This window comes from Apium graveolens, chromosome 2 (assembly GCF_009905375.1).
Source record: "Apium graveolens cultivar Ventura chromosome 2, ASM990537v1, whole genome shotgun sequence".
NCBI classification, from domain to species: Eukaryota; Viridiplantae; Streptophyta; class Magnoliopsida; order Apiales; family Apiaceae; genus Apium; species Apium graveolens.
This window is the reverse complement of record NC_133648.1, coordinates 233,670,503-233,685,704: the sequence shown is the minus strand read 5'-3', so window position 1 is coordinate 233,685,704 and position 15,202 is coordinate 233,670,503. Positions and strand designations below refer to the sequence as shown.

The window sequence follows — 15,202 nt, the reverse complement described above, 5'->3', positions numbered from 1 at the left end:
CAACAACATACGATTTCAGGGTTAATGTTACCTATATTTACTTGGGGCTAGTTTCTGGCTAGTCACGGCTTAATTATCTGTCCGCGTTAATTTTAAACAGATAAATGAATTTCTTTTAAGAAAATATTAAGCACTCTTAGTGTCATATAATACCATATTCCCTGCATTTATGCCGATTTTAAATTTTCAACTGCACTAAATGTCAGATGGTTAAAGTCAACATTTGGCTTCAACCAAGACTCATCTCTTACTTACGCGTTCTTGTTATGTGCTAAAAGTATCAAGACATTTTATAACAAAAGACTTTTTATGCTTTCATGTTCGAGTTTTTTAACACAAAATATATTAGAAGCCGTACTCTTTGTTAAGTAACAGGTCATTTTAAAATATTAAAGTGATAGAGGAATTTCTGAATATGATCTTATACTCTTTAAAACTCTCCATCAATTGTACGATACGCTTCGTTGCGATTGACAACGATAAATACTACTAACACCAATATCAATATTAAAAATAAATATTTAAATTAAATAAATGAGGGTGGGAGGACTCAAACTCGAGTCTCTCCCTAAACCGAGTTCTAATATTATGTTAAGTAATCAATCGCTCTAAAATCTTAGAATGATTGAGAAAAAGTGGGAAGTAGATATTATACTTTTAACAATTTTGACCACCAATTTTATTAAAGTTTAGATGCACAAGTTTAATGTTAATTTTCTTCCAATGTAATAATTGTGAATAATAGCTCACATCTAATTGTAAAGTTACGTCGGGCTAAATCTAATGAGTAACTTCGGAATTCATGAAACAGCCAAGGACGGTTAAAAAGTGGAGAAGAACTCAATTTAATGCAAATGTAGAAGTGGTGGTCCTGGTGGATAACAACTGCGAATGCAAACACACACACAGAGAGTAAATTTGTAAGCAATATCGTCATACATAGCCGTAATGCGTAACATCCTTTTCATCCAAATCTTGTAGTATGATGTACGAAACTCATTGAATGCACTGTAGTTAAATGTTTGTGTATCAGATTGCTTGAGCTTCGCGTGATAACATTCAATTCCCATTCAATTCCTTCGTCTGTGACTATTTACACCATCTTGTGAAGTTTTTAATGCCCCCCAACTATTTTATCTACAGTAAGTTGAATAAGTTGCTGCACTCCTGCAATTTTACATTGGATGCAGCATCTCCGCCTTCATGCTTGTGATAGCAACACTGGTGATTGTGCTCAAATTAATTGGAGTTATTGTTATCTTAAGACTAAATTCATGATTCTATTTATTGCTACTAAATAGGCACTTGCTCAAATAAGAACTGTCACCAGTGTGAGAAGTGAGATCTAATCTCAGCCACACATTTATATAACTAAATTTAATCATAATGCACGTTTTATTTTTTATTTTACATTCCATCTTTTTCATCTCTACCAACCACCACCATCCACCACCACCACAACTCATCACCATGCATCAGCCATCGCTGCTCCGTCGTCTCAACTCCGGCCGCCTCTATTCCTCCCCCACATCTCAGATCTGCTCTCTCCTTCTCTCTTCCTTTCTCTCTCTTCTCCACCAACCTCACCGCCACCAGCCACCGTATCTGACGCATCTCGGCATCCTCTTCCGCCGCCCTCCGCCACCACTCCCTCAACCTCGATCTAATTCTCCCTCTCTCCTTAGATATGTTCTCCCCCTCTCCTTAGATATGTTCTCCCCCTCTCCTCTTCAATCACAATTTACAATGAAATTCCGACCAATCTTCAGTCCTTTCGATTACATATAAATTTCAGACTTGATACTAGTACTTTGATTTGATTTTTATCAAATTTTTTGTTACATTTTTGGTGATTTTTAGTAATGGTGATGAAAATGAAGTGATTGTTTTATTTAATTGTGGTGCTTTATAATCAAATATGGTGATTTCTGTGTTGACGTTGGTGGTCGGAGCTAATAAGAAGAGCTAGTGCCCGGATCTGGTGGAAAAAATAGTAGCCGAATCTGGGGAATTTTAGTTGTCGGCGGTGATTTTTCATTTTTTGGTGGTGATTTTTGATTTTCCGGTGGTGATTTTTGGTTTGACAGTGGTGATTTTATGTTTGCCGGTGGTGATTTTCTGGTGATCGCCGGAGGTAGTGCCACCATTGGTGGTGGTGGCCGGAAATGGTGGTTGCTGGTGGTTGGAGGTAATGGTGGTGGTAAGTAGAAAGATGGAAGAGATGATGGTTGGAGAAGATAATGAGATTTAAAATGAATGGTCTAAATTAAAGTTATATTTAAATTTTTATGGTTGAGATTAGATCTCATATCTCACCAAAAAAAGGTTCTCAATGGAGTAAGACCCCTACTAAATAATACCATATTCTCGATATATAACTCTACATTTAATTTAATTTTTGTTTAAATTTTACTAATTCAGAAATTTTGTTAAGGGGATTCTGCACAAATTTTAAAAAGACACCTTTATATTTTTAAATTTTAAGGGGACATCTTTATATATTTTTAATGATAAAAAATATAAAATTTGATTTTATGAGAGACATGTTTCTCCCGGTACCTTACTAGATCCTCCCTTCTTGTATCCCACTTAAATGTAATATGTAATGATGCACCTAATCAAAGAACAGCAGCCATTTCTATCCTGTTATTTATTTTGCTCAATAAAGTAGTGTCTCATATAATTCAGTGCATTCTAGCACATGTGTGTGATATTGTGGTCCCCTTCCTATTTCTCAACATTCCTCTCTTACTACTCTGGACCACCTACAGCTAATAGTGTGCTCATCAAGTTTAGGGATAATGTGGTAATTTCAGATAGTAGTTTGTTAGAAATATGCAGGGTCATTGTACTGATATAAGGGGACCGAGTCTCACTTTTGTTGCTCAGCATTTTGTTACTTGTTTTCTAGATCTATAATATTTTCTTGAGCTGCTCTTTACTTTTGTTTATTCATGCTTGTTTAAGTTATAAAAGGTAACATGGTATCAGAGCTGCATGATGCTGTTTTCCTTTCTTAAACAAGAATAGCTTTTTCTGGAATTACAACTTGCTCGTTTGTTTCTTGTGTTTTATTTGTAGGCTTTAATATTGTTGTTTAGCCCAGTTTTTATGGCTACTAGAGCTCGTTTTACTTTTGCGGATATGCAGAATCCGTTGTTCTTACATCCCTCGGATGGCCCTCTTTCTGTGAGTGTGCCGAAGTTGGAAGGTGCACCAAACTACAGATCTTGGAAAAGATCGTTTGAAATACAACTCTCCTCGAAGAGAAAATTGGGCTTTGTAGATGGATCTGTTCTCAGGAGCACCACAGATGATGTCAATGCTCTTCAATGGGATCAATGCAACAATCTAGTAATCTCCTGGCTGCACAATAATGTATCTGACAACATTAAAAATTCCATCTTGTTTATAAACACTGCTAGTGAAATCTGGTCTCAGTTAGAGAAATGTTTCTCTTTAACTAATAGGTCTCGTAAATATAAGCTAAGTAGAGACTTGTATGCTATGAAACAATGTAAATCATCTGTCGCAGAATATTACACCAAGTTGAGTAGTCTTTGGGAAGAGCTAGATTCTATGAATTCTTTACCTGTTATAACTAGGGGTGAACACGGGTTGGGTCGGTCGGGTTTTAGATAAAAAATGACCCAACCCAATATAGTCGGTTTGTAAAAAAATCAACCCATTATCTCGAAAATATTTGTCAAACCCAACCCTATTATTTATATGTCGGGTTGGGTCGGGTAGGGTCGGGTTGGTTGGGTTTATTATCCTGTCAAAATTTAAATTCAAAACAGAAGTACAATAAATCTTATCAAGTCAATATAATATAAGTTCAACAGAATATTAAATAAAACAGTGACAATCCACAAATCCATCATCCATGTTCCATGCCATGGCAGAATATTACATCAATAAGTTCTTACAATAAAAACTAGTTCAAATTTCTAATAGCATTAACAGGCAACAACAGTTTCATAGTTCTAAGCAACATTATAACATAGTTTCATTCATCAATAATATTAATGGCTGCCTTGATTGTGTCATTTGATGTAGCAGGGTCTTTTCCCTTGTCCATGTTACCTGTAAATTGAAAAAATAAAATACATAAGCAAAGGAAAAAAGATCATGTTAAATCAGATTTATTAAATATGTTTACCTTCTTCCAGAAACGCGTAAGAATGAATATCATCTAAAAAATCTTTAGATTTTATCCCATCATGACGCCCCTTCAACCAACTCTGCGTGCACACTAGCACTTCCAACATCTTTGGACTCAAAGAACTTCGAAAAGGGTCCAATATTCGACCACTTGTACTAAAGGCAGATTCAGATGCCACAGTTGATACCGGAACAGCAAGAACGTCTCTAGCAATCAAAGATAAAATTTTATACATGTTCGCATTATCTTTCCACCAAAGTAATATATCAAACGAGGACGTCATTGGATTGATAGGTTCTTCAGTTAAATATTTATCTACATCAGTTTTACTCTCAGCCGTATCCAGCTGCTGTTGCTGCATATAATTTTCTAACAATCGCCTCCTACGAGTTTCTTTCGGTGCACTAGACTTTGGCAGAGAATCAGTTCCAGCATCCTGTTGGATATTAAAATGTGAAATCATGTCTAAGGATTTGGAATCAGTTCCAGCATCAATGTAATGTGCGGTAATGCACATATAAGAAATCTGAGTTCGGGCTGTCCAACAATCAGTTGTTAAGCAGATTTTCTGACCAGGAGATGTCAACTCCGCCTTTAGTTTAGCTCTCTCCTTAGAAAATAAGTGGCAAACGTCCCGCACAACAGTAATTCGACTTGGGACAACAAACTTAGGTTGTAACTCATTAATGAGTTCCTTGAAACCTTCACCCTCGACAACTCTGAACGCCTGTTCATCTTTCACCACAAACTTTGCCAAGGCATTGCGACATCGAATTTTATTAAATGTCATTGCCAACAAGTTCGACCCACCATCAGCTGTTTTATGAAAGCTTAACACCTTCTGCCTTTTATCAGCTACTCTATAAGGATTCTTCTTGCATTTTTTCAAATGACCCCATAGGCTACTCGTTCCAACTCGTCTACTATGACACGCGTAGTCTGCACCACAGTAATTACAAGTGCACCTAGGGTCAGCCGGATCTCCACCTATAATTTTAGTAAAATGATCCCATATATCCGAGGTTCGAGTAGGCTTTTTCTTGGAAATGCGTACTTCATCATCACCTTCTTTTTTAGGCGACTTAAGTTCGCTAGGAGCAACATCATCTTGGATAATTATTGGTTCATTGTTTGCGGCTGGTTGGTCAATATTTGGGGATGTTGGGTTAGTGATTGGGGTTGGGGCTGTTGAATCAGTGTTGGGATCAGTAATTGGGGAATTTGTGATGGTAGTGGTATTTGGGAAGTAGTTTTCCATAGCCTGGTTCCTGATATCTGAATCAAAACCGTAATCGAGTTACATAAACAATGTAAAAGCCAGAACTTACTTCTTAGAACACATATCTTAGACACAAACAATAAAATGATACAAGAAATAATCAAGTCATACAAGAAATCTAAATATAATATAAATAAAATCTAAACATCATATAAGTCATACAAGAAATCTACACATATAAAGGATGATACATGAAATAAAATGAAACTGAAGAAAGTTATAATCTAAAGCAAGAAATTATAAAGACAAAGGTTTACTTACAAATATTAGAGCTGAGACAGAGAGAAGATAGAGTAAGTCGGCTACCCGGCTCTGTTATTTTGTTAAAGTGGAAAGAGTGAGGGACTAGTCGAGGACTCGAGTGTAAAACCTAGGTTAAATATTTAATGGGCTGGACTGACAGTATTAGTACATGGGTTGGGCTGATACCTGATGGTTAGGGTTGTATTTAATAAAATTGGGTTGGGTTGGGTTGGGTGAGGGTTAAAATTTACAAAACCCTGACTCAACCCAACTTAATCGGGTTTTTTAAAAATTGACCCGTTCAAATTTCGGTTTGAAATGGGTCGGGTTATTCGGCTCGAAAAAGGGTTGGGTTGGTTTGGGTTTTGCGGGTCGGTCCGGTTTCGTTCACCCCTAGTTATAACTGCTCCCACCGCTGAAATAACTGTGTTGTTGAAAACCATTGATACCTTCAAAGAGGAAGGTAAATTGTTTCAATTCCTCAATGGCTTGGATGAGAAATATGGGGCTCAGAGAAGCCAACAATTAATGTTGAGTCCGCTTCCTACTGTTGAAATGTCTTGCTCCATAATTCAACAGGAAGAATCACAGCGTGATGTCTTGAACACGCCTGATGTTCCTGATTTTGAGGCATCTGATATGGCTGTCAAAACAAATACGGCTAAAATTCTCTCATGTACTGCTTGTGGGGGAAAATATCACACTAATGATAGGTGTTGGAGTGTTATTGGGTTCCCTCGATGGCACCCAAAGTATAAACCCAATGTTCAGAAAGGGAATCAGCCTGCAAAATGGAATAAACAAGGAGCTGTAAGGCAGGTTAATGTAGCTCAGGGTGGGAATGATAGAACTGAATCAAACTCAGTCACTATCACTTCTCAGCAGCTAGGGCATCTCTTGAAATTGATACCAAACTCTCAAGCTGCTGGAAGCATGTTGCAATCTGCAAGAGGGGGAGACGCAGATGATGAGCTTGAGAATTGTTTTTTGGAATGGTTACTTGTTGATTGATCAATGCCAAGAAAACTGATTGGATCCTGGACTCTGGAGCCACGGATCATATGACAAATTCATTGAAAAATCTGCAAAATGTAAAAGTGGCACCTCCAAACTATACCATTCATCTGCCAACTGGAGCTGTTGCAACAATCTCTCACATAGGAGATGTTGTCCTGAAGGGACTTACCATGACGGGTGTTCTGTTTGTGCCAAAGTTTCAGCATAATTTGTTGTCAATCCAGAAGCTAGCAAAAGATAATCAATGCTCAGTTCAATTTCATCCTACTACCTGCATCATTTCAGACTCTAAGTCATTTGAGACAAAAGCTGTTGGCTATGCTCAAGGGGGGTTGTACTATCTGGATCATAATACCAATTCAGATTCTCAATGCCATGCTGCAGGATCTTCAAATGCTTTCACCACCTCCTCAGATTTGTACACCTTGTGGCATCACATAATGGGCCATGCTCCAGTCTCAAAGCTTAAATACATCACTGAACTAAAGCAGTGTATTGATGAATCAAAGAGCATATGTGTCACCTGTCCTTTAGCTAAATTCACCAAGAAGTCATTCCCTGTAAGTGCTTCACATGCCTCCTATGCATTTCAACTCATACATGTTGATACTTGGGGACCTTACAAGGTCTGTACCAAGGAAAAATATAAGTATTTTCTAACAATAATCGATGATTATTCACGTATGACTTGGATATATCTATTGCAACATAAGAGTGATGCCTTGGACAGTTTGAAAACTTTCTGCAACTATGTCAACAACAAGTTTCACAAGTCTGTAGATATCATTCGATCAGATAATGCATTGGAGCTCTGTGATGGAGCGATTGGAGCTCTGTGATGGAGCGAGCAACTCTTTCTTTGCTTTCACCGGTATAACTCATCAAACCTCGTGCCCCTATACACCCCAGCAAAATGCTAGGGTGGAGAGAAAACACAGGAGCGTACTTGAAATTGCCCGTGCTCTGCGTTTTCACTCTGGTCTTGATCTTAAGTATCGGGGTGATTGCGTGCTCACAGCAGCACATCTTCTCAACAGAATACCCAGCTCAGCTATTGGAAATAAAACACCATACGAAATGCTTTTTCTCTGATCCTCCTACATATGATCATCTTAGAGTCTTTGGATGCTTGGCGTTTGCCTCAAATAATGAGCATACGAAAGACAAGTTCAAGCCAAGAGGTGTTCCCTGTGCTTTCCTGGGTTACCCTCCTTCCCAAAAAGGTTTCAAACTTTTAAATCTTACCACCAATGAAAGTTTTGTGTCTCGACATGTTGAATTTCTTGAACACATTATGCCTTTGAATCCAAACACTGCAAAACCATATATGCAACCATTACCCATTCCAATGCCATTTGCCTCTCCTAATCTTTACTGTGATGATGAGCTTGCGGCATCTCCTACACCCGAATCTGAAAATATACACACAACAATGCCCACAAACACTGATTCAACCACTATACCCCCCAGGAGATCTACACGACAAATTCAAAAACCTCAGTATCTTCAGGATTATGTTTCTTCAGTCAATCAAGTCACAACTTAATTCATCACACCAAAATTCAACTGCTTTCTCTCCCAGCTTATCACGAACCCTGATCCTTTGTCCTTTAAGCAAGCTGTACCTCACCAACACTGGGTTAATGCAATGAATTGTGAATTGGATGCCTTAGAACAGAATCAAACTAGGGAAGCGGTGCCTCTACCACCAGGAAAGCGGGCTATTGGGTCTAAATGGTTGTTTAAAACGAAGTACTTACCTAATGGCACAGTGGACAAATACAAATCGAGATTGGTAATCCTAGGCTATAGACAAATTCATGGCATCGATTACGGAGAAACTTTTGCTCCGGTGGCAAAAATGACAACCATTAGGGCTCTCCTTACTGTTGTTGCTATTAGGAACTGGACTGCAGTGCAAATGGACGTTAGCAATGCATTTCTTCATGGCGATTTGGACAAAACAGTTTATATGCTCATGCCACAAGGCTATACAGGGATTGGTTGTCGAATTACAGTTTGTTCCAGCTCTGTCAAATCATCAGGAAGCACACTGGTCTGCAAATTAAAAAAATCCCTGTACGGCTTGAAACAAGCCCCCAGGAATTGGTTTAGTAAGTTATTTGTTACTCTCATCTCCATGAATTTTGTCCAATCTAGAGCAGATTACCGTTTGTTCATTCTCACTAAAGATCATTCTATTACCCTTGTGCTGATTTATGTTGATGATTTGCTCATATCTGGTAACTGCAACAATTTTATAAATTCTCTTAAAACCATGCTTTCTCAAGTGTTCCATATGAAAGATTTGGGGGATGTAACTTATTTTCTGGGATTGGAAATCAACAGATCAGCATCTGATTTCTTTGTTTCACAAAGAAAGTATACTACAGACTTGGTCAATGACTACAACCTGCTCAACACTAAGCCCCTTAAACTTCCTCTTGACTTGCACCTGAAATTGACGCCTGAAAAAGGCACACCCCTTGTGAATCCTCAGCCTTATCAGAGGTTATTAGGAAGACTGATCTACCTTACCACTACAAGACCTGATATCACTTTTTCAGTACTTGCTCAATATATGCAGTCTCCTACCTCAGTACATATGCAGGCTGCCAAACGTGTTCTGCGGTATCTTGCAGGCAATCTCAATCAAGGCATTTTATTGGCATCCTCTTCTGCAGCTCAAGTCACTTCCTACTGTGACAGTGACCGGGCCAGTTGCGCTGCCTCTAGGAAATCGACTTCTGGCTTCTGTATTCTTTTAGGAGAGTCGCCAATTTCATGGAAATCTAAAAAGCAGTCACTAGTAGCTCGTTCCACGGCAGAAGCGGAATATCGTGCTATGGCTATCACAGCCTGTGAAATTACTTGGCTCTCTACTCTCCTTCATGATCTTGGTCTACATCACCTACCTCCTACTATTCTGAAATGTGATAACCAGGCTGCACTATCCATTGCTGCAAATCCAGTACTTCACGAACGTACTAAGCATATTGAAGTGGATTGTCACTTTATTCGGGATAAAATCAAGTCAGGCTCCATAGTAACTCACCATGTCCCGTCCTATGCTCAGCTGGCAGACATTTTGATTAAGCCCTTGACAGTCAAACAACACAATTATCTTGTAGGTAAGCTTTGCACCTCTGGTCCATCTGACGTGCAGCTTGAGGGGGAGTAATGATGCACCTAATCAAAGAACAGCAGCCATTTCTATCCTGTTATTTATTTTGCTCAATAAAGTAGTGTCTCATATAATTCAGTGCATTCTAGCACATGTGTGTGATATTGTGGTCCCCTTCCTATTTCTCAACATTCCTCTTTTACTACTCTGGACCACCTACAGCTAATAGTGTGCTCATCAAGTTTAGGGATAATGTGGTAATTTCAGATAGTAGTTTGTTAGAAATATGCGGGGTCATTGTACTGATATAAGGGGACTGAGTCTCACTTTTGTTGCTCAGCATTTTGTTACTTATTTTCTAGATCTATAATATTTTCTTGAACTGCTCTTTACTTTTGTTTATTCATGCTTGTTTAAGTTATGAAAGGTAACAATATGCTTTGGTTAAATTTTTTATATATGTGCTCTTCGGAATATACCGGATATAGTTGAGTTTGGGTAAACCTTTAAAATAAGTTTAAAGTTTTAGAGTTTTAGCGATGGCAACAGAGTTTCGATACTCAGCAAAAGTCTAAATTTACTTAAGAAATCAGCAAAAGTTTTAGGGCCTCTATTTCCCAAAACGCCTACACCAACAAGATGGGCCGAAGAACATTGGCCTGGACTTTGTAAGCAGTATATTGCAAATAAGGAGTTCAAGCGCGTGAAATATTCAAATTCGATTTGAGAATAATTGAGTTCAACTTGAACTGTTCGAATATCTTGTTGAGCTGAAGTCGAGCATATGTGTATTTAGATTTGCAAGGGTTGATAACTTGAGCCAGGTCTGAGGATCACACAAATATAAGATGTTTCGTTTTACATATCTAAACCAATTTAGTTATATTACGTATCCTTTACAATTTTAGTTTTATTGGGTTTGGCTTGTAAAACATCAAGACAACAGCCAACCCACAAATAAGCTCGCTGTTGCAGATTGTCGGTCCCCAGGGCTCTAATGACCAATGCCACGGCTTTTCTACGTTGCGAAACACTGCAATATTTCCAGCAGTATATAGCAAAGCCATTAATTCAACTACAGCTATGAATGTGTTTATATATTTCAAACATCAATCCTCTATGGACGTGTCTCATCTATTTTCAGCAATTTAATATATAGCAAGCTGCATTCAGAATCATTCATATCGAAAGACAACCATTATCCGAAACATCAGCCTTGGACATATAATCTAATCATTTTGCTCAAGCCCAGGCAAAAGCCTCTGAAGAGTCCTACAGATAATCGGGTAGACAACTATGTTGATCTTGCACTTGGTACCAAGGAATGAATGAAGTAATATCATATAGTAGCAGCAAAAACAACTCGGCTGCCTTCCACCAAAAAATCATCTGCGTGAGATAAGAGCTTGGGAAGATATCAGAGAAGGCAGTTACGCGTTTATTTCAGAATTGCACCGCTGTTCCCTGCTACAGCTTCTTCTGCTCCAAAACATGTTTGAGCAACTAGTTTTTTCCAATCTCATTACTGACATTTTATCTTGGTCTACTGATGCGGGTTGTGAACGGGGAGATCCATCTTGTGCTTCACCCTCTTCATGCTCAAAAGATGGGCATGTTCCCTCATTGCAAGTGCACAAAGGAAGGGCAACCGAAGGAAATGGGCTACAAGTAACTGGGCAAAAAATATCCGAGGAAACTGAAGCTACGCGATTTTTACGAATCTCAGGAGTACATGCTAGCGTTGACTTATCAAATTCTAGGGAGTGTGCTCGAGAATGAAGCATGCACGGGGTACATAGGCTAAGAGACGTATTTAGCTTCAATTCTTTTGTAGGAGAACCCGGTAACTTGGAAAAAGAAATGATTCCATGTCTGCATAGAGGACATGGAATGGACCCTGGAGGACCTAACAATTCAGAAGCAAAGTTGCTTGTCGAGCAAAGGTACAGCGCACATCTTACACAAAGTTGATGCCCGCAACCTGTAATTATAGAATGAAAGCACATATCATTTAAAATTTTAGTTTACAATATAAGCTGTATGTACTTCAATAAAAAGAGGATTCTTCTGAAACCAATGGTAACTTTATTAATATTATGGCATTATGCAAACAAAGAAGAGCAACACAAAAAATTCCACTAGCCATTACAATAATAAATGGTGCCCACCTCTAACCTAAAATAGGACTCTGATTACCCAAGAGAGATATCTAATAAAAACAGGGAGCTAAAGCATTTGAACATTAATCTAAGCCCTAGAGGTCTGATCCAAATGATGCATCTAGTAACAAAAAGAGCTTCTGGGAACAAATACTTTGCAAAAGTGATTTAAATCTGCTTAGATTTTAAATTCATGGAAAGAATCAATTGGTACAATTAAGAGGATACTTATATAATGAGATTGCAGGATAAACAGCGGAATTCCAGCTATAAGATTCAAATAAGAAATTCTAAATCTCATCCTAAACATCTTTACAGAACTTGAGAACCATATCTTCAGGATTCCAAGACTGAATTTTAATTTGTCAAATTGCTCTAATTTAAAGTGCAATAGTAAAATTCCTTCTTCTATTAGCAAAAATACCTCTTTTGTCTTATCTATAACAAAATTTTATAAAGGGCAGAAAAGGTAGACCTTCAGCAGCCACGGAACATGCTTTCTCCAAACAAACAGCGCAAACGTCAGTTTCATCGGAGTTTGTTGAGGACTGCAAACCAAGTTCTCTGTAGATAAAACAGTATATTCAGTAATTGTTCTCACTACATTGCAGATGTATTCCAGATTAGACCATACAATTTTCAGTAAGACAAGTATTAGTAAGTATATATAGAAGTCAAAAAAGTAATAATAAAGTCTGCATAGTTATAGCTTTGCAAGTGGAAGCTAAGCAAATGAAGGTATCTCTTTAGCTATAACTTCAATAATTCATAGCACTGTAGTCTAGTAAATACCATTATTCCCTTCATAACAAGTGGTCAGGGTACAAACCTCAGTGGAGGTAGGGTGCCCGAGTATTTAAAATTTCTAAAAATTTAATAACTAAACAAACATTATGTGCTGAAAATCATGCAACTTTAAGATCTATGTAAATGATGGTAGCAGAGAGGAAATCTGTTTACATCATTGCATTTACCGATGACTAATTATCAGAAATTTACCTGGCAATATTAAGAACACTCATGAGAGGCAAAGATAAATAATTTGACGGGGGGAAAGCTGGAAGTATAAGCTCTGAATTTGGTGCTAAAAATGGCTCAAGCCAATGACGCCCCCACATTCTTGCGACATCAAGAGGGAGCCACCTGAAAGGCGCACGAAATTCCATAAATTATCTGAATTGAAGAGAATACACTTACACAACATCAATCAACTGATGAATAAAGATACAATGACTTACCCATTGCAGTTTAAAGTCAGCCGACTGGCACCATGTGCTAGGAGGATCTGCCATATAATGATCTAAAAGTCAAACCAAATTCAAGTTTTTGAGGTTACTCAGGGACCCCGTATATAATATTACCTGACAGCATTTCAGGTTTCCCCCACAAGCAGCGTAGTGCAAGGGAGTGCTCCCCGCTCCTACAAAAATTTCAGTCATTATACGTTGAACATGTGATCACAACACAAAACGCACATCCATAATATTTAGGGAAAGCCTGTACCTATCAAATCCATAGACGTTCCATAATGAAATGTGACAGCAGAAACGTTAGCTTGAAGATTTAGAAGGAGTTGAATACAGTCAAAATAGCCATTCAATGCAGCCATGTGAAGAGCAGTGATACCACCATCTGCTGCCTTATTTACAAACTTTGCCAGTGCACTGCCGGAGGATTAACAATTACAATGGAATAATTAACTTAAGTTTCTGGCCAACAAAATCTTTGCATCTAAAGAATCAATTCTATTGGATAAAAAGTATCAAAGGTTTAGTCAGCTAGCAACTTAAGTATCATTTCTATGACGGATAGCAAGCCTACAGCTCAGCTAGCATTTGGCACTAAGGGATCTACCAAAACGGCATAGAAATAATTTTGGTTATCACAACAACTGCTGGTTTTCTTCCAATAATAGCCATAAATCAAGAGATTGTTTTAACACTCCAAAATATAATCACAAAACGCACTAACTCGACCGACATAAATTTGTCTCATTACATGATGGACTGATGGTAATCCTTATTCTACCCAAACTATATGTCACACATTCATATGGTGATATGATATTATTGAACTAAACATGGTCCATAAATCTGTTTCAATGTCAGCTGCATAGACCTTCCAACATTGATATACCAACTAAAACTCTTCCAGATGTAACAGGGAATAATTGACTCACAAACCTTTGGTCGTGTTTACTTTTAACACCGGACGAATTCCTCCTTTCGCCCTTCACTTGAGAATTCAGACATTCAAAAGGAGAACTCGGAACAAAATCCGCCACAACAAGTCTTATGCATCTAACATGCCCATTAACTGAAGCAAAATGCAGCGCTGTCCTCCCACTAAGATAATCCGCTCTAGTAACCTATAAAACAAAATTATAACACAAAACAGAACACACATCACATGTGATCAGAACTTCATAAAGAACACGAAACTGAAAACAAATCAAGAAGAGAAAAAACTCACATTGCATCTATAAAGCATGAGAGTCTGAACAACCTCCCAATGCCCATATCTACAGGCTTGCATCAAGGCAGTCTATCTCACAACATAAGAAAAACAAATAAAGTCAACAACTTTATACACATAACTGAACTAATTCTATAGTAACAAGAAATCAAGAACCCAAAACAAACATACACACATATAAACATACACAGACTGGCCTTGAGACAAAAAGATTGAATTTTTACCTGACCACAATAATTTCTTGAATTGACATCAGCTCCAATATCAAGCAATAAAGCAACAATCTAAGAAATCAATCAATCAACCAATCAAACACACATAAAAACTAAAGGGGTCATAGAAAAAAGGGCTTAAAAAACATACATCAATATGGCCTTTAGCAGAAGCAAAATGAAGAGGAGAATTAAGGCCACCAAAAGTTGAGTATTTAGCTAAGCAAGGATTGCAATCAAGAAGCATTTTGGCTTCAACAAAATCACCATCTCTAGCTGCAGACACCAATCTTTCTCCTGAAGCAGAGCAACCCAAAGAATTACCCATTTCACAACACACAAAGACACACACTTTTTGTAAGTATAATTTTAAGTCCAAGTGAATTTATATAAGTTATGAAAAGGGTAACTTGTTTTAATGGGATGGAGAGTATTAGGTGAACTGTCGTGTGAAGAAAATGATTTTCAAAGGATGAAGAAAATTTATATTTTATGTTTTTATGTGAGGGATGAAAGAAGATGACACAC

The 15,202-nt window shown here is 37.8% G+C and overlaps 1 protein-coding gene across 1 annotated transcript; it reads right to left on the bottom strand.

Moving 5' to 3' along the window:
- Window positions 1–10,898: 10,898 nt before the first annotated feature.
- LOC141708185 (E3 ubiquitin-protein ligase XBAT33-like) lies at window positions 10,899–15,202 on the bottom strand. The gene is made up of 10 exons (XM_074511686.1): window positions 14,826–15,202; window positions 14,687–14,746; window positions 14,460–14,531; window positions 14,171–14,355; window positions 13,491–13,651; window positions 13,349–13,407; window positions 13,226–13,272; window positions 12,987–13,130; window positions 12,463–12,551; window positions 10,899–11,809 (listed from the first exon to the last, which is right to left on the bottom strand). The coding sequence occupies exons 1-10, from the start codon at window positions 15,000–15,002 to the stop codon at window positions 11,259–11,261; spliced, it is 1,545 nt and encodes a 514-aa protein (XP_074367787.1). The 5' UTR covers window positions 15,003–15,202; the 3' UTR covers window positions 10,899–11,258.